This window comes from Felis catus, chromosome F2 (genome assembly GCF_018350175.1).
Source record: "Felis catus isolate Fca126 chromosome F2, F.catus_Fca126_mat1.0, whole genome shotgun sequence".
Taxonomy (NCBI): Eukaryota; Metazoa; Chordata; class Mammalia; order Carnivora; family Felidae; genus Felis; species Felis catus.
In genome coordinates, this window is record NC_058385.1 from 82,080,206 (window position 1) to 82,105,079 (window position 24,874).

Genomic DNA, 24,874 nt, shown 5'->3' on the forward strand with positions numbered 1-24,874 from the left:
CTCCCCATCCTCCAGGACATCCCCCTGGGTGACGTCAGCCTGGACAGCCCTGAGCTTGTCACCGGTTCCACCTGTCCCAACCGCCTCCTCGCCTGTGCCCTGACCTGGCGACCGTCCCCCGGGCCCGGCACGGGCCATCCCTTCCCTGAGCCCTCACTCTCCCCACCACCCCGCATCTCTGAGTCCTAGTGCCCTAGACAGGCACCAACCCCCGTCTCACGCCCCAGACCCCGGACCTCCAGGCCTTCCCCCACCTCCACACGGTGGCCCGCTGGCCCTTCTGGGAACGTGGATCTGAGCCCGTGACTCGGATACACGGTCAGCTCTTGGCTGCCCACAGGTTGCAGTTCAAAGGTGTCCAGGCCCGGGTTCCTGAAATTTGGGCTCCTCAGGCTTGAACTCGGTCAATCGTTGTCTCCCTTGCCCCTGACAAGCATGCTGGCCGCGAGGCCCACCTGTCGAGCCCTCCAGAAGCTCAGGGCCGGCAGCGCGTGGTCTCCCCGGGAGGAGCCAGGCCCCTTGCCCAAGTGGTGAGGCCCACGCCCGCCCCCTCCTCACTCGGGGTCACTTTTCATAAACGCTCCTCAGACTTCGGCCTCGGCCAGCACAGACAGATGCGACAGCCGCTGGCAGGGAGCAGGACGGGGGAGCGACTCCTGAAACGTGTAACACAACTGCGTCCCCCCGACGGCAGAGCCCCACTGAGGGGACAACCCTCTGCTGTCACCGCCCCTGGGGCAGCGCGACCGCCATTCCCGCCAGAGTGACCCTCTGGCTCAGCGAGGCCAGCTCGGGGGGGGGGGGGGATGGACACCTGACAGTGTCTGAACACAAGGGTGCGTGAAGCAGGCCCGACGGACAGGAAGCAGAGACAGACGGGAGCTGGAAAGCGAGGGCTGGGGGAGCCCGTCTGCGCCGGTGTGGACACGCCGCGCCCGCGAGGCCTCTCGGGACAAGTCAACCGCCCACGACTCGTGTGTACAAAGGACGCGGAGGGCGGAACTATGGCCACATCGCCCGGTCCTCGCACAGACACCTGGAGGCACAGGGGGGGCAGGGCGGGAGATGCGGGGGCCACGCCTCCCACCTGCTTATGGCGGGAACGCAGCACCCGCTCAAAAACTTAAGTTAAAAGAAAACGGAGAAGCCCCTGGCCTAATTCCCAGGCCCGGGGTCCCTGTGCCCCCTGCCCCGGGGCCGCCCCGTCCCAGCAGCCCCCTCAAGGAAGGGTAAGGAGGCCCCCGGAGAAGGAGAGCGGGCCCCTCCTGGTACCGGCACGGGACCAGGGCCAGGGCCATCTGCCCGCTGCTCACTCCCGGGGCCTAGAGCCTAGCGCTTAGCTCCCAAAAGTGGAAAACGAATCCGGAAGCACGTGACACCGGGGGCCTGCTGCTGCCACCTGTCCCGGCGGCCCCTCCGTGTGCTGTGGGCGCGGGTGCTGCAGATTCCTGGAGCCAGAACTGGGCACTTCAGTTGGGATCTCGGTGCAGGGCCTGGGCGCCTGCGACCAAAGCCCTCCGCGGACAGGTTCCCACGGCCACGGGGAGGCATGGCTTCCTTCCCCGCCTCGGGGAAAGGTCCGCTTCCCTGCAATGCCAAACTCAAGGACCTGTGGGTCCCCAGTGTGCAGATGCTGGGTGAGGTGGCGGATACCCGGCGACGTCCCACGTAAATGTCCCTCCAGTGGAACAGGAAGAAGCAGGCGTGCCTGGGGGCTTCGGCCAGCTCGGCCCTCTCCACCAACGGTTAGCAGCACTGGCCGTGTGCAGGGCTGAGCCAGCAGTGCCCTGGGGCCCCAGGAGACGGAAGCACCCGGGGTGGGGGCTGAGGGACACGAAATACAGACCGGACGGACCGGACGAGGCACCGGCGGCGACCTCAGGGGGCTGGGGCACAGGCCAGGGGGAAGGGTGGGAGAGAGACCACCCGGAGAGGTTGCGCTTCAGGGAAGCCCTCAGGTCCGGAGGAGGGGGGCTTGGCGGAATAAGGGAGGGTCAAGGGCAAGCCTCAAGTCCACCCCCCACCCCCCCACCCCCCACCCCCACTCTTCCAGCCCTGCTGTGGGACCAGCACTCTGCCAGCTGGAACAAGGTTCCTTGCAAACACCGCCCCTCCCTCATGAGCTGGGTGTGTCCCCACATCACAAACGAGGCTCAGAGCGGGTGCAGGACTTGGTCCGGGTCAAACAGCAAGAGGCATCTGAGCCCCGGCCTTCCCTGCAAACGCACTGACCATTTCCGAATGCCCGTGTCTTACCTACTTCTTCCAGGTCTGCTTCCTGGGGGTCTGAAGGGGCTGAGACCAATGCAAACGAGGAGGTGGACAGGTCCCGCACCCACCGGGTGAGGACGTGGGTGGGGGGGGGGCAGGCACAGGGCACCCACTGACCCTGCCGCTGCCCTGGGCCCACACCAGACTCCCCCAGACCCCCCCAGGAGGCCCTGGGGAAGGTGAACTCCACCGACGCCCTCCCCAGCCAGACTACTCCAGAGCGTGGGCTGTGCCTGTGACCTCTGTGAGGCTGCCAAAATCCTGAGCTCACCTCCAGGGATGACGTCCAAAGGACTAGAGACAGATCCCAGCCATGAATCTGACGCAGCTCTCCTGACCAAGTACGGCAGGGGGGGCGGGGGGGGGGGTGTCAGGCGATGGTCTAGAAGAATCCTGCACCATGACGCCCACCACAGCTCGTTTGTCACAAAAGCCAGGGTGCCTAACCATCCGGAGGTCCGGCGACAGAACCCGTTGTCTCGACTACTCATTAAATGAGCAGATAGGGAGTTCTAGCAACAAATGGTGAAAGGCTGTCTCTTTAAAACTCATCAGCCATTCCTCACGGAAAAGAATCTAATTGAGATGTGAATAAATAAAGAGTCTCAGCTGAATAAAGACTAGTTTTCAAGCCCAAAAGCAAACTTCGATTCGAGGTGCCGCAGGAAAGGCCTGCCATTAACACAGACGCGCCCTACGGCGGTGTCATTACTCAGCCGCTCTGCGGTCCCGGCTAAGGCGACAGCCTCAAAAATTGAGTAAGCAGTAAACACACTGAGAAAGCTGAGTCGAAATCATCTCCGTCCGGCGGCGGCCTGGTCGTGCACCGGAAAGTGCCAGGAGTGGAGGTGACAAAGGTTAAGTGTTGGAAAATCAGCCTCTCCTTGCTCGTGTGGCCGTGCTGTTTGCGGCGGCCCCCAGGTCACCCCAGCCCGCCGCACCCTGCTGGCAGTCCCTGAGCCCGAGCCCCGCGTCTCTGCAATTTGGGAGCTGCATTCTGCAGCCTCCCAGCCCCTAGGGTGGCCCGCCGCGTCTGGTTCTGCCAGGGAGACGCTTCTGGACGACACCGCCAGAGACCGCGGAGGAGGGCCAAGAGGCAGCGGGAAGCCGGCCAGCTCGCCGCCCAGAGCGGCGCCCCGGCCCTGCCACACCGGAGCGTGTGGCACTCAGCCCCCAACCCAGGTGAACGAGGCACGGAACTTTAATCCTTCTGCCACAGTTTTTCCCTCTAGACCCATCTTACCGGGGTGGGGGGAAAATCCTGACGTCTTGGCCAACGTGGAACACCGCCTCTTCTCTTTCCCCCCGGGGCTGCGTCCAAGCTGTACCCGGACGGCCGTCACTCCTGTCGGCGCGGCCGCACCCTGTCATCCCCAGGCCACATCACATCTCCAGGTGACCCGGGCCAGATCCAGCCGGGACCGCTCAGAGGTCCTGCCCCTCAGGAACCTGTCTCTGGGGTCCACCCCCCTACCCTGGCTCCTTCCAGCCCCTCTGCCTTCTCAGCCCAGGGGCATCTCCGTCTCGTCTGAGGAAGATTCCTCTCTGCCTCCCTGACTTCAAAGGGGCTTCTCTGCAGACTCCTTCTCTGCGTCTTGTCCTGTCTCAGAGACACCCGTGGCCCTGTGGGTGGTGGCTCCCAGAAACACGGAGGCCGGTCATCCAGGGGCTGCTTCGGTCATCTGCCCTCCTGACGCCCGAAGCCCCCAGCCATCCTGCTTTTTATTTTAATTCTTTTAAGTTTATTTATTTTTGAAGGAGAGACACAGCGTGAGTGGGGGAGGGGCAGAGAGAGGGGGAGACTCAGAATCCCAAGCAGCTCCAGGCTCCGAGCCGTCAGCCCAGACCCGACGCAGGGCTCGAACCCACAAACCACGAGATCACGACCCGAGCCGAAGTCGCCTGCTCAACCGACTGAGCCTCCCAGGCGCCCCCCAGCCGTCCTGCCTCAATGAAGGCCAGGTAGGGGGTGGGCACTTCTGGAAAGAACGGCACGAGGAGAATGAAAAACATCAGGTCACCACCCCGAACATGACCAGTTTGGTTTACAGCAAAGGGGGAAATCCCACTTACAACGCCCCCCAGAGCTACAAGTTGCCGAGCAGTAAAGACGCCAAAGAAGATACAGGTCGCAGAGGAAGAAAACGAAATCGCCAAGGGGCATATGGGGCAGTCGGCTGCGCGGTGAGACCTCAGACCGGGACCACGACCCCATCCCCCGCGTCACCCCCAAACAGGCGAAATTCCAGTCACCCCTCCGAGGCCGTTCTGGAAGTGGACGAGTGGATCCTAACATTCACCTGGAAGAATAAACGGTGACAAGCAGCGACCTTCTAAAAAGAGGCGCTGCCTCAGCAGCTCTGGAACTCGCTGTGAAGCCGCCAGAAGCAAAGCGCCCGGCGGGGCCCCGACGCGAGGCGGGTCGGACCCGCACGGACGCGGGTGCCGCGCGCTGTTACCAAGGTGGCACTTCACGTCAACGGGGGAAAGACGGGCTCTTCAATGGGTGGCACTGAGACACAACGGCCATTTATTTCGAAGAAGTCCTGCCACATCGTGGACGAGCCCCGGGGGGCCTGGATGTCCGCAGGTAGTGGCCGTCGCTATAACAGCACCAGGATATGAGGACTGTCTTCCCAAGGTCAGGGCACAGGAGGCCCTCCTAAGATCCAGAAAGCACAACAATTAGCTTGGACCACACAGAACCTGAGAACGTGCACGCGAGGACGGCAAGGACACCAGAACACAGGACCGTGGGAAGGACGGCACCTAACACACAAAAGGGTCCCTAAATCTGTAAGAAAACACAAGGGCCACAACACAAGGGCCACAGGTCGTGACAAACCAGTGAGACGTTCAACCTCGCAAAAGCGTTTTCCAGTGGAAATCAGGGCCAGGGTCCGCTCGGTCTCCCAGACGGACGGAAGCTCCTGGAAGAGGAGGGGCCCACGGTGAGGGGTGGGAGGAGTGGGGAGGGGACACGGCTTCCTTCCCTTCTTTGGGGGCCATCTCCTTCCACACGGATGCTCTCCTGGCTCAGCCACCCGCTTCCTGAGTCCCCTAGAGAGTCACTCGACTGCATGAGGACACGAGGACGAGGGCGGTCACGCTGGTCACACAGGGTGCTGGTGAAAGAACGGACCCCTCGCCTTGGGGTGAGAGGCGGTTTCAGGGGAGTACTATGCAGACCCCGAAAGCAAAAGCTCTGTGTAGATCCGGAAGGGTGTCCTTGGCCAGTTCTTCAGAAAAACGCCCCAAGGGCGCACGGGTTCACCAGCGCTGTCCACGTGCCCAGCCGGACCAAGCGCGCCCCGCAGCCTGCGGGGCTCGGCCCCACGAGGACAGCCCGTCAAAGTGGAGACCGCTCGCAGGCCCTCGGACGCACGGGCCCAGACTTCGAGGCGGCAGCTTGGAAGCAGAGGGGAGACGTCCGAGCAGGGGCTCCAGGTCATGCTGCCCCCGGAGCCCCCGTCCACCTCGAATCACAGCACACTGAGAGCGCTGGGAGCGGCTCCCCACTTGTGTTTTGCACACTCCCCACGCAAAGATGGCCCGAAAAGTTGGTCGGAACCCCGTGTCTGGGGGGGGGGGCGGCCTCGTCCTCCCGATGTGTCAGCGGCCTCCACTGCTCAGTGTCCCCGCCGGCACCAGCGTCCGGCATCTGAATCCTCAAGCTGCCGTCTTGCGGGTCACCCGCCCACGGGGCCCGGTCCTCACGCTCCCCAAAGCACCAGACCCACACGGTGGGTAGCACACTTTGCTGAGTTTGGGGAGGGGCGGGGATGGGTTCATTGCAGAGAAGCAGAGCAAACTTCAAACCGAGCAGGAGACAAGTCCCGGCTGTCTGCACCAGCAGGAAGCTGACACCGGTCTCCAGCGACCCCTCTCCTCTCTGGCTCACCCTGGACTCCCAGATCCCTCTCCCTCGCTCACGCCAGGGGAGCCCCAGGAGGAATTCCACCGCCAGCCCTCCGTGAAAACACGGTTCTTGCCTAGGAGTCCAAGACCCGGGAGCGACCAAGGCCTGGGTCAGCCACCGGGGGAGGAGAAAGAACTGGGCAGAGGTCAGAGCCCTGAGAAAGCCCGGAAGGGCCGCCAAGCATCACGTGGTGTGCCTGGGCCATAGGGCGACCCCCGCAGACCGGCAGGTGTGGGAGGTTGGGTTGGACTCAGGGTGCAGGGGCAAAACCGCAGACCCACCGCGAGAGCAGGAAGCGCGTGGTTCCCTAAGATTCACCTACACGTCCTCCCCTGCCGCCTCCCACCCGCAGCACCCAGTCTGTCTGGGGCATCCCACACGGGGCTTCCTCGGCCCCTGGTGGGCGGGCTGGCCTCCAGGACCCTGCCCAAGGTGGCGCCCCGCTCAGATTGGGGGCAGGGGGTGTCTGCTAAGAGGCAATTCTGGGCACGACAGTGCTCCCAACAGCTCAGAGGGGAGCCGGCCCCCCAGTCTGATCACCCCAAGGCCATGCGAAAGAGCAGGAGGAGACACAGGGGCGTGTGTCCGCTGGACACGGAGGGCCGAGCGGTGTGCACCCAGACGTGAGTGCGCATGGGCTGGGGCACCCCGAGCTGGCGTGACGTAAACGTTTCAGTGCGCACCTGCGGACGCTTCGGGAGCGTGTGGCTACGTGCGCGTGGGTGCGGGAGCAGAGCACAGCCCTCCAGACACGGGTGTGTGTTAGTGTGCGTGTTCCCACGTCTGGTGTCCGCGTGCACACGCGCATGGTTCTAAGGCCTCACCCTCGTGTCCCGGCCGTGACTCTGTCCACTCCAGCCCCCCACAGCCGCTTCCGAGGCCCGAGGCCCCCCCAGGCAGCCCAGCACACGCACGCACGCACGAGCCCCCAGTCCCGGTGCCTCATGCCCTCTGCCCGCGCGTCCTCCGTCGGGACTCGTCCCCACCCCTCGGCCAGCCCCACCCCCACCCCCAGGCTCAGACCCACGTGTCTGGACCAGAAGCGACTTTATTTCTCCGCGGAAGACGCCCTCACAGCCAGGCTGTGGGGCTGGGCCTGGCTCTGCCTGCCTTTCCCTCGGAGACCTGGGGGTCCCAGCCCCCTGCCTGCACCCCCGGGGCCCGGAGACATCCTGCCGGCTGGGACTCGGAGCTGGTGGAGAGACAGGGAGGCCTCGAGTCTCAGGGAGGGGGGGTCAGCTGGAAGCCCTGTGGGAGGGGGAGGGCCTCAGGGCCCAGCCCAGAGGAGGGCCGGCCCCAGGCTGAGCAGCAGCGCCCCGGCCAGGGCCCAGGGGCCACCCCCCGCCCTCGGCCCCCCGTTGCACAGATCCGTCCCGCAGCAGTCCACATCGACTTGTAAGATCCCAGAGTTAATGAAGCCCATCAGATAGTCCGAGAAGAAGTGCCGCTTAACGAAGTCGCAGGACGAGGCGCACATCTTGTTCACGGAATGGTCCTTCCTGCCTGGGGCAGAGCGGGGAGAGCCTGGGGCGAGAGCCGCACCTGCGCCCTCTTCCTCCTGCCCCGCACGGGACCCACCCACGCCGCCTCAACTTCACGCAGAGGGCCACGGAGGGGGCCTGGGCAGGAGCGACGCCGCTCACCGTCACACAGCAAGGCAGTGTCCTACCCACAGACCCCCACTCGTATCCACGGCCAGAGGGGCTCAGAGGACGCTCCCAACCGCCCCCTGCCGGGTCCAGGTCCCGACTCACTGCTGCTGGGGTCGGTGATCCGGACGCTGGCGCACACCGTGTCCGACGGCTGGCACTGCTTCGGGGTGCAGTGGCTCGAGTTGGTGGTCAGGGTGCAGTCCTGGCACCACAGGCCGTGAGCTGCGCAGGGCACGAGGACGCGGATGAGCAGAGGAGCTGCGGCCCAAGCTGGCCCGTGTGTGCCCCACTCCCCTGGCCACCGAGGCTGCTCCCGGGAGGACCGCGCATCTCCGGGAGGCCAAGCGCCACACCCCCCTCGCCGACCAGCGGTGACCAGGCCAGACTGGCCCCCGGAGGTCGGGCCCTGGGAGAACCGCGGGGCCTTCTGGGCAGTCTGCGGGGAGGCTCCCAGCCGCCGGAACTCCGGAAGCCCCTGGGCACCCTCCGTGGCCCCACACACACGTGTGCACACATGCACGCACACACCAGCCACACACACCTCTCACACTTATGGGGCTTTCCCGCAGGCTCCTGCACGCTCCCACACCTCCCCGCACAGTTCGGTCGGTTCCAAGCCAGGAAGGACTCGCTGAGAGGCCAGGAGGGGGCTCTGAGAAGCGATGGGGCGCACGAGGGGGCGTCCGTGCGGGACTAGCCCACGGTACAAGGGCGGGCAGGAGCCAGGAGGGCCCCGTGCGGCTGGGGCTGGGGCCGGAGCACCGTGAGTCAAAGCGACGGGCGCGAGGGCCCGGCTGGGGTCGCCGGGGTCGGGAGCCGGTGTGGACGTGACGGGCACCGTCGGAGGATGGCGGCCCCACAGCCCGGCTCTCCCGGAGACCCGGCCCAGCCCCGCGGGCCGCCCCCAGACTCACCGGGCGCAGAGCACAGCAGGGCGGCCAGCAGCACCAGGCCCAGGCCGTTCATGGCTGCAGGCGGCATGCTCCAGGCGGGCCTCGGGAAGGCGCGGGGGTTGTGGGCGGAGGTCCTCCGGGGCGCAGGCCTGGCAAGGAGACGCCTCGGTCAGGGGTCCCCGCCGCCCGCCGGACCCAAGCCCCCCCCCCCTCCTTTTGCGGCCCCGGAGCGCAACCTCCGCCTGGAAATCCCGGGAGGGGAGGAAGGTCCGCTAGCTCGCGAAGCCCTACCCCCAGCCCATCCCCCAGAGCGTCCACCATCACAGCATCCCCTCCGGGGAGAACAGGTCCGCCGTCTCGGGCAGGGTGACAGCTCGAAATGCCCCCAACCCGCGCCGGGCACCTGTGGGGGGCGGGGGGAGGGTCGGGGGCAGCGCGTCTTCTCCCTGGGGAGCGGCAGGTGCGTCCGGAGAGAAAAGGGCAAGACAAGGTGCGAGCAGGCCGTACCTGCCGATGGGGGAGGGGCGCGCGCCACGTCCCCACCCCCACCCCTGGGCTGGGGGCCCGGGAACCCCGGGCCGAGCCCCCGCCCCTCGCCTCCAGCGCGCGCCCGGGCGCTCACCGCAGGTCGAGGCGTGGAGCGCGGGCTTCGGGTCGGGGGCGCACTCACATCCCTGGGGGGGGGGCTCGCGGCTCCGGGGCTCCGGGAGGCGCGGGGAGCGGTGCCCTTCGGTCTCCCTGCGGACCGGAACCCGGGCGCAGCCTTGTCTTTCGGGGAACGCAGCCGCAGACGCGGACCCCGCGCGAGGGGCGGAGCGGAGCCGGGGCGGGGGCGCGCGGGGGGCGGGGGCGGCGGGAGAAGGGCGGGCTGGGCGCCCGGGGCTCGGGGCCCCGGCGGGTCTCCGTCCCGGGCCGTCCGCGCCCCTCGACAGCCAGCGCCCGGCCCGCGCGTCCGCCCCCTCCGGTGCCGGCTCCCTCCGCGGCTGTCCCGCGCGCCCCTCCCCCGGCGCGGGCGAGAGCCCTTCCCCCTCCGCTTGGCGGAGATCCCCTCGAAATTTCTCGGAAGAACGTTTACTGCGAAAGGAAGCGAGCGAAACGCACAAAGACGCAGGGACGGAGGCGGGTAACAGCGGAGGTGATTCGCTCAGGCCCTCGTTCGCAGACTCCCAGCGAAGGGGCCTTCCCCAGGCCAGCCGTCCCCGCTTCGATGGTTTGCGGGTGCGCACCCGCGCCCCGCCCGGACCCGGAGCAGCCGTGACCACCCCCACCCGCCGCCACATCCAAGTCCGAGGCGCCAGTCCCAAATGCTGGTCTCGGCATTCAATGCCCTCCGCCGCCTGCTTGGCCGGTTTCTCAGCTTTGTCTCTCGCCTTCCCGCCGCACAAAGCTTTTGAGTGCTGTGTCTTCGCACCCGCTGCCCCCTGTGCCTGGAATCCATCGCTGCTGAGCGCCGAGTGAGCCCCAGCTCCTGTGCACGTGTTGGGGGTTGTTTCTTTTAGTCTGCCTTCGTTTGGCCGGGCAAATATTTGTGGAGTTCCTACGGTTGGCCTAGCGCTGAGCACTGTGAGAAGAGCTCCGCCTTCCCCACCCCCCACCCCCGCCCGATCTTACCTCAGACAGACGATTATCACTAATATCCCCGTGTGAGCTGTGACGCTGATCACATGGACCCAGTACATAGTATGTGCTCTGTGTAAACCCGTGTGTTATGTCGTGACAGCTTCACACCCTCCCTGCAAGTGCTGTTGGCGTCCCCACCTTACAATGAGCAAACGGAAGCACAGACAGGTTGAGCTCCCCGCCCAAGGTCACACAGTGACAGGTGACAGGGCGAGTGTTGGAACCCTAGAGCCTGCACACCTTAACCCCGCCCCGGGCTGGAGGAGTGAAGGGGAAGGAGATAGACAGGCGACTCCAACTTGGGGACTGGGGCTCCCACACCTTCAATTCAAATATGAGTTCAGGGGCGCCTGGGTGGCTCAGTCCGTTAAGCATCCGACTCCAGCTCAGGTCATGATCTCATGGTTTGTGAGTTCGGGCCCTGCCTCAGGCTCTGTGCTGACAGGTGGGAGCCTGGAACCTGCTTTGGGTTCTGTGTCTCCCCCCTCTCTGCCCCTCTCCCACTTGCACTATCTCTCTCTCAAAAATAAAAAATAAACACTAAATATATGTGAGTTCAAAGTCAAAAAATCAGCAAACATCCAAAGAAAATGGGTCTCCAAAGACACAGAAGAAACGATGAAGAGATACGGATGTAAATCTCCACAAACCTTCTAAACTGAAAGTGTGCGATACAGAATACAAGATTCATTTGTGTGGTAGGTTGAAGTTAGATTGTAGGAAAGAACAAGGCAGTGCCAGAACCGTGCTTTGTCGGAGAGGGGAACCCCTAGAAATGAAAAGCTCTCACTGAAATTAGCAGGTCATCAGAAACTTTGAAAGATTTAGGCTAAATGAAAATAAAGTCGTTTAAAAACATATATGATATGGCTTCATTTACATGAGATGTCCGAAATAGCGAAATCCAAAAAAGAGAAAGTCAATCCATGGTCGCCTCCAGCTGGGAGGAAGAAGGAATGAGGACTTCTTGCTAGTGGTCAAGGCGTTCTTTCAAGTGATGAAAATATTCTAAAAATAGAGACTATTCTTGCACAACACTGTGAATGGACTAAAAACCACTGGATTAAAAACCTCAAAAAGCTGAACTTTATAGTATGTGAGTCATATTTCAACAAAGCTGTTGTAAAAAAAAAAACAGCAAATGCATTAGGCGGCACATTAGATACCACTGAAGAAGGAATTTGCAAACTGGAATTTAAATCTATAGAAATTATCGAGACTGCGGTATAAGGGATAAGGGGACAGAAAATAGAAAAGAGAGGTTGAAACACACAGCATGCACCGTCTGAGCGCCGAGAGAGGGATGGTCAAAGTCCCAAAGGAAAAACAGCCAGTATTCGAAGAGATTATGCCTCAGAACTGGCGACAGGTAAGCATTTACAGAGAAGCGCAATGTATACTAAATGGAATAAACAAAAAGAAAATTCACACCTAGGTACAGCAGAGTGAAATCACAGACCACCAACGGCAGGCAAGAGATCTTGAAAACAGCCAAAAGATGGGGCACCTGGGTGGCTCAGTTGGTTAAGCGTCTGACTTCAGCTCAGGTCGTGATCTCACAGTTGCTGAGTTTGAGCCCCACGTCGGGCTCCGCGCTGACAGCTCGGAGCCCGGAGCCTGCTTCGGATTCTGTGTCTCCCTCTCTCTCTGCCCCTTCCCCGCTCGCGCTCTCTGTCTTTCAAAAATAAATAAACATTAAAAAAAAATTTTAATAAAATAGCCTAAAGGAAAGAGCGATATCAACACTAAAGAAACAGCAGGTAAACTGACAGCAGAAATGGATGCCCAGACTGTGGAGTAAGTGTCTTCAAAGTGCTCAGAGGAAAGTAACTGCCCGCTAAGAATTTTCTACACCGTTTTCTGCCGGAAGCCAAGCTATCCAAGGAGCCTGATGGCAGGGCCCGGGCGGTGGACGGATCGGGGCTGCGTGGCGGCCCACCAGAAGGGAAGCTTCTTGTCCTTCTGCTTTTATGTAATTTGGCCTTAGCGTTGGTCAGGGCAGCCCCCCTACCAATGAAAGTGCCTGGGGATTTGTCGGTTGGGATTGCCCACGACAGGCCCCCCGGGAGAAGAACCACTGGGGAAAGACATAAGATTCCGCAGGGAAGTCAGGCGGCCCTGCATCCAGCCCTTGCCACCCCCTAGAAAGACTCCTCTACCCAAAGGAAGGATGGGCCCATATATTTCCCAGCCGAGGAGGGGGACGAATGGGTTCGAAATCCCCACTCCGGCAACAAAGGAATGTACCTATGGATACAAGTTGCTCCAACCCCTAGGCCCGCTTGGCCCCCAGGAGGCATTCCAGATGATAACCGGACCTGGGGGGTTAAGGTACAGAATGGCTCATTAGTTCCCAGGTAAACATTGTCTCTCTGGGAGCGCATAAGGCGTGGGTTTCCAGGGCCCTCCTGGCTCCCTCCCGGCACCCAGACCAAAGCGAACGCTTTTGTTCCTTGTGCCGCAAATGGTTCAAAGGAACCATTAAGAAGTCACGTCCCTGTAAACGTTCCACTTGAGGTGTTGAGAGCTGGATGACCTTGAAAGGGCAGGACGGAACTTACAAGAAAATAACTATGTTGTTCCTTAATGGGTGATTACACAAAAGAACATTTTTAGAATTAGGTAATGCCGAGAAACATAGATAATGCACGCCACAAGAAAATTGCTAACAACTATGATGCCACGCTTGCCACAATAAAGCGGCCAGTCGAACCCACTGCCGTTGTCCGTGTCCATTTGTTGTTTTCGCCGACGCCGTTCATCCTTCGGGAACCCCCGGACCTGCTGGGGCGGGACCTCGGCAGTTTTCCAAAAATAAGCACAAGAGAAATTTTTCAAATAATGAAAAGTTTGCACGTAAATGTTTTCTGACAACACTTTGGAGGAGTTGTGAGGGTTTACCGCTAGCGGCCTTTCATTAAAGGAACTTTTGGAGAATACACTGCAGAAGGAAAAGGTATTCCAGAAGGAAGGGCTAGACTCGAGAAGGAAGCGTGTGGGAAGAAACTGGCTTCTGGGAGGGAAATGGAAGCTGGGGTCGTCATCTGAGGCGGGAAGAATGTCCGATACGTGAAGTTTGAAAAGACTGAACCCGAGGACAAGGCACGGGCAACGGGCGGGGTGACCGAGTCAGAGGGTCCTGAGACCCGTGCGCTGTTTGAGAGGCAGCGCGGGACACGGACTTTAGACAGTGCTCGGGCGATAAGGGTGCAGGAGAAAGCCTCCAGGTAACCAGCAGAAGGGCCAGGGGCAGCGCCTCACACGGGAAGGGAAAGAACGTCCCTGTGTCACAGCACCCAGATATTGAGTCAGACGTCGTCCTGGTGGTTTCTGTGAGGATGTCTGTGGGTGAGGTTAACATGTACGTCAGCAGGGGCGCCTGGGTGGCTCAGTCAGTTGAGCGTCTGACTCAGCTCAGGTCATGATCTCGCTGTTGATGACGCATCAGGCTCACTGCCGTCAGCACAGAGCCCACTTGGGACCCTCTGTCTCCCTCTCTCTGCCCCTCCCCCACTCCTGCTCTCTCTGTCTCTCTCTCTCAAAAATAAATCAACATTAAAAAAAAAAGCATTTCCATCAGTAGACTTCGAATGAAGCACATTGCTCTCCATGGTGTGGGTGGGCCTCATCCAATCAGTTGAAGGCCTGAATAGAACAAAAACGGACTCCCTCTGAGCAAAAGGAACTTGTGCCAGCAGACAGCCTTTGAACCTGAACTGGAACATTGGCTCTTACTGACTCTTCTGCCCGTTGGCGTGCCCTGTGGGTTCTGGGCTTGCCAGACTCCAAAATCACACGAGCCAATTCCTTACAACGACTCTATGTAACTCTACACGTCCCACTGGTCCTGCTTCTCTGGAGAACCCGGCCCGTTACAGGGAGCGACTTACACCTGGTAAGTGAGGGCCGCTGGAGCTTGAAGCCCGCTGCAGTCTCTGTCCCTGTCCCCCACTCTCCCAGACTTCCCATCAACATCACAGGGAAATGCAGGGGGAAGGGGCCGAGGCAGGCACACGCATCATTAGTCGACGTTTCCGAAGATCCCCGTGGCTGCTGAGTGGAGAATGGCCTGGAAGTTTCTAGAATGGAATGGGGCCGGGGCGGGGGAGGGGGAGGGGTAGTGAGGAGGACAGCGGCTCAGACCAGGGGTGGCAGTAGAAATGGGGCAGGTGGATGGGTTCGCGAGACTTGGCCACGTGTGTCCAGGATGCCCACCTCCGGGGCTCTGGCTCGGGAAGCGGGTGGACCCAGGGCAGGACGGTGAGCACATTGGCCATGAAAGGCATTAAAGCCTTTCCGTTAGTTGGGGACGCCTGGAGGGCACCAACGGCGGGTCGCAAGTGCCTGCGGGGCTCAGCGCAGGGTCTGGGCTGGAGACGCACGTGTGGTCTGGGTCGGCACAGAGGGAACAGGTGGGGTCTCCAGGCGAGGAAGTGCAGAGACAGCAAGGCCAGCTGAGGGTCCAGCCCAAGCAGCGAAGGTGCAAACAGGTCCTGTCACTGGGAGACGAGTGCCTCACAGGATGTCACTGTTGCCTGAGTCCAGGAGCTGTCCATCTGTCTGTCCATCTGTCCGTGTGTCATCCTCTTGACACCTAGGCCCACGTTGGCTCAAGTCCCAGCAAGGGTTCACACAGAGGCCCTTCCCTTCTCTGGTCCCTCTGAGCCACCTGTCCCCAGGCTACACCCGTCCCCAGGCTACACCGCCTCCAATTCCCCGGAGCCTCCCGGGCCCCAGCCGTGCCCACGGGACTCCCCGGCAAAGCCCCAGTACTCTCCCAGCTTGGGGAGACTCCTCTCCCCCACCCCTGCCTAGGTCTGAGCACATGTCCCGGGCAGGGGTAGCTGTCAGCTGTCACCTGGGGCGGCCTACTCCTTCCAGGCCAGCGTCCTGGGGGCGTTTCTGCCACCAGCATTGAGCACCTGTGCTGTTCCTGCCTGCCACCTTCCTCTCCACCTTCCCTGTGCCAATGTCCAGGCATCAGAGGAACATTCCTGCAGAGGAGGTTGCACCAGGTCAAGCCACAGCCTCAGAGGAGCCCGTGCTCCCCGCCGCTTTGCTTCTCCAGCCTCTGCTCACGGGCTCCCTCCGCCTGTAACACCCATCCCGACACCTCCCTCCCTCCCAGCCTGCACTTCCTTTTTGCAGTCAGCAGTCTAGGCCCCTCCCCCAAGCTGGCCTTCTGGTGGCCCTGGACCCAGAACGGAGGTCAGATCTTAGTTCCTCCCACCTCCTCCCCTGAATGCACTGTGTCTCTGGGAGCCCGCCGTCGCCCCCCACCCAGCACGGGCAGCTACGCGACCCCGGCCACCGCTCCAGGGCTCCGTGGCCATCATGCCTGCATCATCTGCCTTTGCCCGAGACCACCTCTCAGCATGCAGGGTCCCCTTCGAGACATCTGAGCCTTCTCGAAGCTCAAGTCGGCTCCGAAGAACCCCTTCCCAGCAGTGTTAGAAGCCCGGAGAGCAGCTGCAAGGACCCTGAGCACAGCGCCCAGCCCGGGGTCCAGGCTGGGGGAGCTCCCACTGCAGGGAGCACTCAGGGCTCCTCACCCCCCAGCCGCCGGCGCTCGTGCACACGCTCCACACACACTCACACCGCGTGCACACTAACGTGCACACACACGTTCACACATATGCACACTCACACCGTCACAGATCCACGCCCACACTAATGCACTTCCTCTGCCACACCTGCACGCTCGCACACACTTACACGCTCACTCACACGCTCACTGAGACCTCAGCAGGTCAGCAGCTCCTGAAGCGCACAGGGCTGTGCTCTGTGCTCTCGACGGCATGTCGTGTGTGACCCTAGCCGGCTCGTCCAGGGCCTCTTTCCAGGAAACAGAAGCAGAACAGCAGAGTGGTGACATCCAGCCTCTGGGGGGAGACAGGAGACGCCATGCCGGGGGGGGGGGGGGGGGGGGGGGGGGGTGGTCTGGGCCTGCTGCGTCACCTCCTGAGCCTCGGTCCCTCGCCTGTAGAATAGGGGGTGCTAGCCACCTGTGAAAGCATTGTGGGGAGCACACACAATGCCACCACTAAAGTGCTCACTGGGCGTCTGGCCCAGCGTCTGGCAGGGCACCACCACGGCACAGTCATCCATTCCTGCCACCAGCCAAAGAGACAGCCGAGCCCTACCCCGGGGAGGGAGGCAGCAGGGGAGAGCCGGCAAACAGAAAGGCGGCTGTGGGGTGATGTGAGCTGTCATGAGAGGAGCTGGGGGGGGGCGTGGACGGGGCCTCGGAAGGAGACAGCGAGCCAAGGCCTGGAAGACGAGGCTGGCGCAAGCCCCAAGTCCCAGAGACGGGACGGAGCAGGGGTGATTGGGAGAGGAGCCAAGTGATGTAAGAGGGGAGGAGGGAGGAAGAGGGAGGAGCGGGGGTGGGCAGAGGAGGGGGGAGGAGGAGGAGACGGGAGGGGGAAGGGTCTCTGCCAGGCCTAGGGCAAGGCGGCCAACCCCCAACATCTGGAGCCTGCGGTGTGGTGGGTGGGCTCTCAGAACCCCTGGGACACCCCTGCTACCCTCCCCTGAGCCTGGGCTGGACTTAGCCGTTTGCCTGTGGTGGAGAGAGAGGGCGGAGGGATGGTGTCCCTGAGACAGGGTTATAAAAAGAACAGCTTCTGAGGCAGGCTCAGGCCCTCTCCCGCTCACCCTCGGGGAATCCGGCTGCCCCGCCTGCGGAGGGGGTGAGTCCTGCCTGCCGACAGCCACTCGAGGGGGCTTGAAGTGGGTCCCCCACCCAGGCCTCCCTCAGATGAGACCACAGCCCCGGACGACAGCTTGACCCCAGCTTCCTCAGGGACCCTAACATAGAGGTGACGCCTGCATTTCGAGCCCACGGACACCGGGAGAGCACAAACCGTGTTGCCTTAAGCCCCTAAGTTTTGGAGTAATTTATGCAACAAAAGATCACACAAGTGGGCAGGGCCTGACTTGGGCCTGGTGGGGGGGTGGGGGAACAGACGTCAGAGTCTTGAAGACTAAAGTCCTAGGCGTCCGGCCCCAGCCCCTGGGGAGTGCGGTTCTGGGCCTGCTCCTCAGAGAGCGGAGACTGTGCTCTCCCCATGTTGGGTGGGCTTGGTTGCCAGGGAGATGGTGATTCCTAACCCAGTTTCCAAGCTACTCAGCTTCCTTCCAATGCATGTAGGTCAGTTTCACCCTATCAGGATTTTGCAAACAAAGAGTAACAATCAGTCACGATTAGCAGGAGAAAGGACCCTCTTTCTAGCAGCCAGAGCAGAGCAAGTCCCTGTGTGTCCCTGGCCCTGCGGTCTGCACAGGTCCTGCCAGGAGCCTCAACTCCCTCCTCCGGACCCGCCCTGGCGCAGACGCCCAGACCCCAGTGAGGGAGCACGGAGACCTCACTCTGCCCAGGGGCACAGTGACAAGTCCCTGAGCGCTAAACCGGCAGGAACCCTCATCCCACGTTGTGCTCAGGCCCCGGATGACTGGCCAGTGGGCCAGCCCCAGAGCAGAGCCAGCTCTCAGATGGTCAGAACCAGGGACAGCGTCAAAAGCCACCGCACTCAGCCCTAAGCCCGCGGAAGCAGCAGCGGGGGCCGAGGACGGGGTCCTGCCCGAGATGTGCTCCCAGAGCTCCCGGCCTTGTCTTCCGGCCGACACTGTCAGAACCCTCCGAGCCGTCCAAGACTACGGATGCGGCCGCGGGCCAGAGCTACGGAGTTTTCCCGAAGACTGCCCTGCGTGCTCACAGGGCCAGCCTCTCAGCCAAGGGTTGACAGGGACGCTGTGTCAAGCCTTTCCTGAGAAGCCGCCGAACTCAGAGAGGGAGAAAGTTTCTGACCCCCAGAATAGTGGGGGGCAGGGTGTACGTGGGCTGAATGGTGGCCACAAAGAGACGCTCAAGTTCTAACCACCAGAACCCGTGAACGCGACCTTATTTGGAAAAAAGCTCTCTGTGGATGAGATGGAGTTAAGGATGTAGAGATGAGGTCATCCTGGATTTGGGGTGGGCCCTAGACCCAACATCTGGAGACCTTAGATGAGAAAAGAAAGATGCGAGGCACAAAGGCACGGGGAAAGGTCACGCGGCAACGGAGGCCGACCCTGGGCGTGGCCACAGGCCACCGACCTCCTGGAGCCACCAGAGGCCGGAAGGGGCCGGAAGGACCCTCCCCTAGAGACTTTTTATTGTTTTAAGCCACCAAGTTTGCGATTTGCTGCAGGAAACAAACACAGGGTGTCATAGGCGCTGTGAGAGGGAAGGGCCCCCAGCCCTGGCCAGCTGCCTGCGTGCAAGAAGCCGGAGGGCCTCCTGTGCTCTGAGGACCCAGGGACGCATCCTGGGCCCGGCAGACTCAGTCACACCCAGACCCACCTGCAGAGCCCAGGGGCCTGGGAAGGAGGGGCAGGCAGCGGGGCCTCCAAGCTACATTTATTTATTTTTTGAGAGACAGACAGAGACAGAGCACAAGTTGGGGAGGGGCAGAGAGAGTGGGAGACACAGAATCCGAAGCAGGCTCCAGGCTCCGAGCTGTCAGCACAGAGCCCGACGCAGGGCTCGAACTCACGGACTGCAAGATTATGACCTGAGTCGAAGTAGGACGCTCAACCGACTGAGCCACCCAGGCGCCCCTGTGGGGCCTCCAAGTTAGACAGGAGCAGGGGTCCACCTTAGGGGCAGAGCAGGAAGGGACAGTCCATCATTGGGAAGGGGCTCCCCCCAGGCCCAGCAGGAGGTGGACAGGACAGAGGCCCCATGTGTGGCTACAGCCCCCCCCCCAACAGGACACCCCCCCAGGGGCAAGATGCCACCAGATCAGGGGTTAATAGCACCCCCTTCACGGAACCAGCACCCACCTTACACAGAAGGGAGAGGGTGGGGTGGCTCTCAGCCCCACCCACAGCTCCTCTTCCCCCACCTCCGCCCCACTGGGGGGCTCAGGCTACCCTACCCTGCCCCGGCTTTACCTCCCCGACTTCCCCACAGGGCCCACGGGGCCTGGCCTCCTCCTGCCTTTTCCCCTCAAGGCGGGGGCTGAGAGTCCCCTCCTCCATTCGTGAGCCCCCTCCCCCCACCCCGCACCACAGGGATGCGGCCCCTTCCTGCCTGGATTGGGAACCAAGGAGAGAGGCCTGTGAAGAGGAACATGTCCCCTCCACTCCACTGCCCTGCCCTCCACGCATGAACCCAGCCCAGGCTGTAAGGCCGAGGCCCCCCTGAAGCTCCTGATGGGTGTCCCTGTAGGCGGAGGGGCAACTGATGTTGGGGATTCCTGTTTCCTGAAGGAGGTGGCCCAGGGGGTGTCTCATCGCTGTGGGGGCCCGAGATGCCCTCAGTAGACACCAGACAAACACGCTCACGCACACACGAATACAAACTCACATACACGTAAACACACGTAAAGATGCACACACACAACCACACACATGCAAACACACACATATGCACACACATGCACAAACATGCACACACCAGACACAAACACCTGTATATGCACACACGTCCACACGCGCACATGTGCAGACACAAACACACGCGTGTGCACACACATACACACACAGCAAAGACCAGAAAAAACAGCATCTGTGGGGAAGAGCCCCAGGTGGGGGAAGGCCCAAGGGGCCCCAGCGGAAAGAGAGACACAAGAGGGCAGGGGTCAAGCCCCGGAGAGGACACCAAGCCAGTCCATCTGCCGGCAGGGCCAGCAATATTCTGGGAGCTCTCTGACCATCCATTGTCCTCCCCAGGCCCCACCTGGCCCCGGTCCAACCCTCTCTCACCCGGACCCCCGCCAGGGCGTCACCCGGGCTCCTTGCGCCCACTCCCACCCACCCCAACCCATTCTCCAGAGGAGGTCAGAGCGGCTATCACAAACTCAGTGTCCAAATGCTTTAGGGGCTTCTGATCGTTCTCAAGATGAAGTCCAAAGCCCTCCGTGACCCCTGGCCCCTCCCACCTCTTCTGTCACCGCCTCAGCTCCAACCGCTGTCCTTTTTGTCCTTTCAGCTCCCGTACTTGCCAGATTCCTGCCTCAGGACCTTCGCGTACGCCGCTCACCGAGGCTGGAACCATTCAACCCCTTCTCCTGCAACTGGCCAACTCCTATTCAGCTCTGAGGTCCTGTCTTCAATGTCACCTCCCCAGGGAAGCCCCCCACACCGCTCCTCAAGCCGTGTGCTCTCACAGCATCTCCAGTGACTGTTCTCTGTAGAACCAACCACAAGGCACCATATTCAACAAGTGTCTGGGGCCCTGCTTGCTTGGCAGCAGTCTCCATTGGACCTCCTGCCCTGAGGGTGTCTCCCTTGTTCACGCTGTTCTCCCCACACCCAGGTGTCCGTGCTCAGACCCGCTCATCGCTGAGTGGAGGCGTGTGTGCTAACGGCAGTGGCCGGGACACGGCAGCCAGTGTACATGAAGCATGAGTGGGAGGCATCCTGGGGCTCATAACTGTGGGGGGTTGAAACGTGTGACCAGTAGCCCTTAGATATTTACACGGACTCCTCTCCAGCCTTGGATGGTTCTCCCACACCCGGCCCAGCCCTATCTTTCCCGCACTCCACCTGAGGGTCTCTTCTTGACCAAGCTCAAAAGCCACCTCCACCAGGAAGCCCTCCCTGGTGGATCCCCACCAACTACTGCCTCCTCATGAGGGGTCCTTGACGCAGCCTTCCCTCCTTTCCTATTTCCGCGTGCCTGCCACCTCTCTGTCCCCAGCTCCCAGCTCAAGGTCCCACACAGCGGGTTCCACCGAACACCTATGTGTGTATCTGCCCCCATTCCCCCAACCACACCCAAGCTTCTGGCAACAAGGCCCCTGGCTCTTCGTCCAGCCCTCTCCCCGGGTAGCCCGTGGTCCAGTGCTCTCTCAGTGCCGTCTTTGCTGGGGCCAGATCTCAGGGTTCAAGGGCATCTATGAGACACCTATGCTTCCTGGACTCGGGTCCCAGCCCCCAGAAAGGGAACGTGCGGGTGGTTGCATTGACTCTCAGATCAGGCTCCAGCACAACAGCCTGGCCTGGACCAGGGCCCAGCCCACCCCCCCGCCGGGGTCCCTACCCCAGCCCCACCCCGGGATCAGGCTGGTGCCAGGGAAGGTGAGCCCCTCAGCCCATCCTGTGGGCGAACACCCCAAGTCACAGGTGTGCACCCCATGCAGACACTCCAGGGAGTCCCGTGCACCCGTCTCGCCGTTAGGCGGTGTCCTCTTACATGCGCCTTCAGGAGGTACTGTCTACGGCCACCCGGGGGACAGTAGCTAATGTGACCGAGCATCAGACTTCACAGACCACGTGGAATCCTGGGATAAAGCACAAATAAAGAGACAGAGCACCCCAAATAGAGGAAGGAAACCCGGCCCACACCCTAACCACAACTGACGCCCTCACAAAAAAATAAGCAAATGAAAACAACCCAAAGTGCTTTGCTTGTGGCTGCTGTGGTCCCGATGTCTTCCGGAAGCGGAGCCCCTTGGCCGTAGGAGGGTCGGCCGAGGAGGCTGTTATTTCCTCACCGGTGACAGAGGCGAGCAGACCGCGTGCTGGGAGAGCAGGGTCCTCCGCACGCTGAGTCCTGCACCCTCTGCGCCCAGGGTTCCGGCGGCCTCCCTCGCAAACAACCGCACATAAGAATAGAGGAGCCTACGGAACTCGGGCTGGGCTCCAGACCACACGGCGAAGCAAACGTCGCCGCGAAGCGAATCAAGTGAAATGTTGGCTTCCCCGTGGCTATAGAAGTCATGTTCACGCTACACTGTTGTCTATTAAGCGTGCAACAGCTTTGTGTCTAGAAAACAATGCACGTACCTTCATTAAAAATACTCCCTTGCTACACTTCAGCTCAGGTCATGATCTCGCGGTTCATGGGATCCAGCCCCGCGTCGGGCTCTGTGCTGACAGCTCGGAGCCTGGAGCCTGCTCTGGGTTCTGTGTCTCCCTCTCTCTCTGCCCCTCCCCTGCTCGTGCTCTCTCTCTCTCTCTCTCTCTCTCAAAAATAAATAAACATTAAAAAAAAATTTATATACCCTTTTGCTAGGAGCGCCTGGGTGGCTCAGCCAGTTGGGGGTCCAACTCTGGATTTCGGCTCAGATCACGACCTCATGGTTCGTGAGATCCAGCCCTGCATCGGATCCAAGAGCCTGCTTGGGTTTCTCTCTCTCTCCCTCTCTCTCTCTCTCTCTCTCTCTGTGTCTCTCTCCCCCCTCCCTCTCCCTCTCTCTGCCCCTCCCCCACTCAAGCTCCCCCCACACACAGATAAATAAATTAACATTTAAAAAAATACTCTCTTGCTAAAAATCGCTAGCCCTCATCTGAGCTTTCAGCCCGTGCTTCTCTCTGCTGGCCGAGGACCTGCCCTGAGGCCGACGGCTGCTGGCTGGTCCGCGTGGCTGCCGCTGAAGCCAGGGTGGCGGTGGCCAGTTTCAAAACGAGACGACAGCGTGAAGTTTGCAATAACAGTGGATGCTTCCTTTCACGAACGATTTCTCTGGAGCAGGTGACGCTGTCTGACAGCATTTTACCCACAGAACTTCCTTCCCAAGTGGGGACGGTCCTCCAAGCCCTGCCACCGCCTTACCAACTAGGGTTCCGGAATATTCTAAATCCTCTGTTGTCCTTCCAACAATCTCCACGGCATCCTCGCCAGGAGGAGCTTCCATCCCCAGGAAGCACGTTCTCTGCTCCTCCCCGAGCAGCACCTCCTCGCCCGTCAGCTTTATCCTGAGACGACAGCAGTTCGGTCCCGTCTTCAGGCTCCGCTTCTGATCCCGGCCCTCTGGTCCCCACCGCCTCCGCGGGGCCGTCCTCCGCGGCCGTCCTGAGCCCCTCAAAGTCCTCCACGAGGGTCAGAGCCACTTCTTCCAAACTGCTGTCGGTGTTAACGTTTCAACCTCTTCCCACGAAATCACAGGGGTCCTTCGTGGCATCTAGAACAGTGACTGCTTTCCAGAAGGTTTTCAACTTTGCGCGGATCCGTCCGAGGACTCCCTGTCTATGGAAGCTATGTCCTTTTTTTTTTTTTTTAATTAAAACCTTTTTGAAAAAACATACGTATTTATTTTTTGGGAGAGCGCAAGCGGGGGAGGGTCAGAGCGAGGGGGACAGAGGATCTGCGGCAGGCTCTGGGCTGACGGATGTGGGGAGCCGACGTGGGGCTTGAAATCACCAACCGCGAGGTCGCGACCCGAGCCAAAGTCGGACACGCAACTGACTGAGCCCCCCAGGTGCCCCGAAGCTGTATCCTTACAAAATGTATTTCCTAAGTAAGAAGACTTGCAAGTCAAAAGTTAACTCCTGATCTGTGGGCCGCAGAACGGATGCTGTGCTAGCGGCACGAACACAACACAAATCTCCGCGTCCATCCCTAGCGGGGCTCTGGGGTGACCAGGCGCCTTGTCAGGAGCAGCAGGACTTTGAAAGGAATCTTTATTTTCTGAGCAGAAGGCCTCGAGGGTGGGCTTCAAATACCCAGTCGGCCGTGTCGTGGACAGATGCCCGCCGGCCGGGCTCTGTGGTCCCACCGCTGGGGCACAGGTGGAGGACACCTAGCACCACTCCTCGGGCCCTCATTCCAGCATGGTCACTGGGCACCGGCTCCCTCTTGAAGTCACCAGCCGCGTCGGCCCCTCCCAAGAGAGCCAGCCCGTGCTCCGGGGCTGTCAAGGCAGGCGCCGACTTCTCTTGGCTGCGGAGGTCCGGGACGGCGTCTCCCTCCAGGACCGGGCCGTCTCATCCACACCGAAAACCAGTTGCTTAGTGCAGCCACCCTCGCTGACTATCTGAGCTCGATCTTCTGGAAAACTGGCTGCTTCGTCCTGCACTCGTAGGTTGTGGAGACGGCTTCTTTCCTGAACCCTCCGGAACCAGCCTCTGCTGGCTTACGGCTCTCCTCCCGCGGCTCCCTCGCCTCCCCCAGCCGTCGTGGGACGGACGAGAGGGAGGGCCCTGCTCCGGGCCAGGCCTTGGCTTAAGACGACGTCGTGTCTGATCTGATCTCCCGTCCGACCACCCGACTTTCTCCGCATCGGCAACGAGGCTGTTTTCCTTCCTTATCATCCGCGCGTTCGCAGGAGAAGCACCTGTACTTTCCTTCAAGAATGGCTCCTTTGCGCTCACAACTGGACGAACCTTTGGTGCAAGAGGCCTCGCTTTCAGCCTGTCTCGGGATTTGACGCCTTCTCACTGAGCTTAATCACTTCCAGCTTTTGATTTGAAAGTGAGAGAGATATTGATGAGGTCCCCAATAGCTCATTTTTGCTTTTAATTCCCTTGCCTTTGGAGACATGTCAAGCAAGAAATTATTGCTGCTGAGGTCAAAGAGGTTGTTGCCTATTTTCTCCTCTAGGGTGTTGACGGCTTCCTGTCTCACATTTAGGTGTTTCATCCATGTTGAGTTTATTTTTGTGTCTGGTGTAAGGAAGTGGTCCAGGTTCTTTCTTCTGCGCGTCGCTGTCCAGTTTTCAAGCACCACTTGCTGGAGAGACTGTCTTTATTCCACTGGATATTCTCTCCTGCTTTGTCGAAGATTAGTTGGCCATGCATTTGTGGGTCCA

The 24,874-nt window shown here is 61.0% G+C and overlaps 1 protein-coding gene across 4 annotated transcripts; it reads right to left on the minus strand.

The window, feature by feature from the left end:
* Window positions 1–7,220: 7,220 nt before the first annotated feature.
* On the minus strand, window positions 7,221–9,942 carry LY6H (lymphocyte antigen 6 family member H). Of its 4 annotated transcripts, XM_023248611.2 has the most exons (5): window positions 9,837–9,881; window positions 9,358–9,473; window positions 8,757–8,884; window positions 7,945–8,064; window positions 7,221–7,693 (listed from the first exon to the last, which is right to left on the minus strand). In XM_023248611.2, exons 3-5 carry the CDS (start codon window positions 8,821–8,823, stop codon window positions 7,458–7,460), a joined length of 423 nt encoding a protein of 140 aa, XP_023104379.1. In that variant the 5' UTR covers window positions 8,824–8,884; window positions 9,358–9,473; window positions 9,837–9,881; the 3' UTR covers window positions 7,221–7,457. The 4 variants fall into 4 exon arrangements, with proteins under 4 accessions (XP_023104379.1, XP_011289798.3, XP_023104377.1 ...); XM_011291496.4 differs by lacking the exon at window positions 9,358–9,473 and having other exon boundaries at window positions 9,837–9,942; XM_023248609.2 differs by lacking the exon at window positions 9,837–9,881 and having other exon boundaries at window positions 9,406–9,566.
* Between the last annotated feature and the right edge of the window lie 14,932 nt (window positions 9,943–24,874).